The 887-nt window shown below is 56.1% G+C and overlaps 1 protein-coding gene across 1 annotated transcript in view; it reads left to right on the top strand.

The window, feature by feature from the left end:
- The first annotated feature begins 366 nt into the window (after positions 1-366).
- The window catches only part of LOC123060722 (cell number regulator 6), a 4,992-nt gene continuing 4,471 nt past the window's right edge, over positions 367-887 (top strand). Inside the window, exons 1-2 of the mRNA XM_044483550.1 lie at positions 367-653; positions 776-887. Coding sequence (XP_044339485.1) covers positions 522-653; positions 776-887 — 244 coding nt within the window. The 5' untranslated portion in view covers positions 367-521. The remainder of the gene's footprint in view (positions 654-775) is intronic.

Here is an 887-nt window from a genome sequence, read left to right as displayed (position 1 = left end):
AAAAAAAACCCAAGGGAACTCTATGCGAGCCCTATACAACCACCATCGCTCCACCCGCTCCCCACAGGTCAGGCTACGGGTTCCCTTCGCATTTATATGCTGCTTGATGACGGGACATGGTAGATGTAAAGCCTCCAATAGGTTTCTGATCAAATTCAGAAGGAATTGATGGGGATTTTGAGGAATCAATGTTTTTTGTTGTTTGGCACAAATTATGAAATAAAGTGTGTGCACGACAAGATATAAAGACTGGAAAAGTTCTGTGTTCAATATTAGAAAAATGTGCCCATTCTCACAAAAAAGAAAAAAAGTGTCCTAAAACAAAAAGGCAAACGTGACCTTTGCGTGATGGACTCCCCGGCTGAACCGTCATTGACCTGACTTGACCGTGGACCGTCGGACGCGTCGGGAGCCAGATCTCACTCCACCACTCGCACCCGTCCCCACACTCCCCACCGCGCAGCCCTCCCCTTCGTCGGCAGCCCAAAAACCCTCGGGGGCGAAGCGAGGAGAGGACGGCAATGGCGGAGGCGAGCCGCAGCCACCCGTCGCAGTACGTGAGGCTGAAGAAGGACCAGGACGCTTCCGCCTCCGGCCCCAGCGTGGAGGACATCCGCCCTGGCGAGCTCAACCTGCCCGTCGCCGTCCCGCAGGTCGGTCTCGCCATTCCTCGCGCGATCCTCGTTTTCTTCCAATTTCTGCTGCCGCAATTGTTTGTTCGGGGAATCGGGATGGTCCGATCTGATTCTGGGCGCTGCGCCGTGTGGCTGTATAGCTGGAGCAGAGGAAGTGCTTCGAATGCGGGCAGGTGCTGCCTGAGAGCCACCGGGCGCCGGCCGACGAGCCGTGGACAACCGGCATCTTCGGGTGCGCCGAAGACCCCGAGA

This window comes from Triticum aestivum, chromosome 3A (genome assembly GCF_018294505.1).
Source record: "Triticum aestivum cultivar Chinese Spring chromosome 3A, IWGSC CS RefSeq v2.1, whole genome shotgun sequence".
In the NCBI taxonomy this organism is placed as follows: Eukaryota; Viridiplantae; Streptophyta; class Magnoliopsida; order Poales; family Poaceae; genus Triticum; species Triticum aestivum.
The sequence above is the reverse complement of the archived record's forward strand: the minus strand, read 5'-3'. Positions and strand labels throughout refer to the sequence as shown.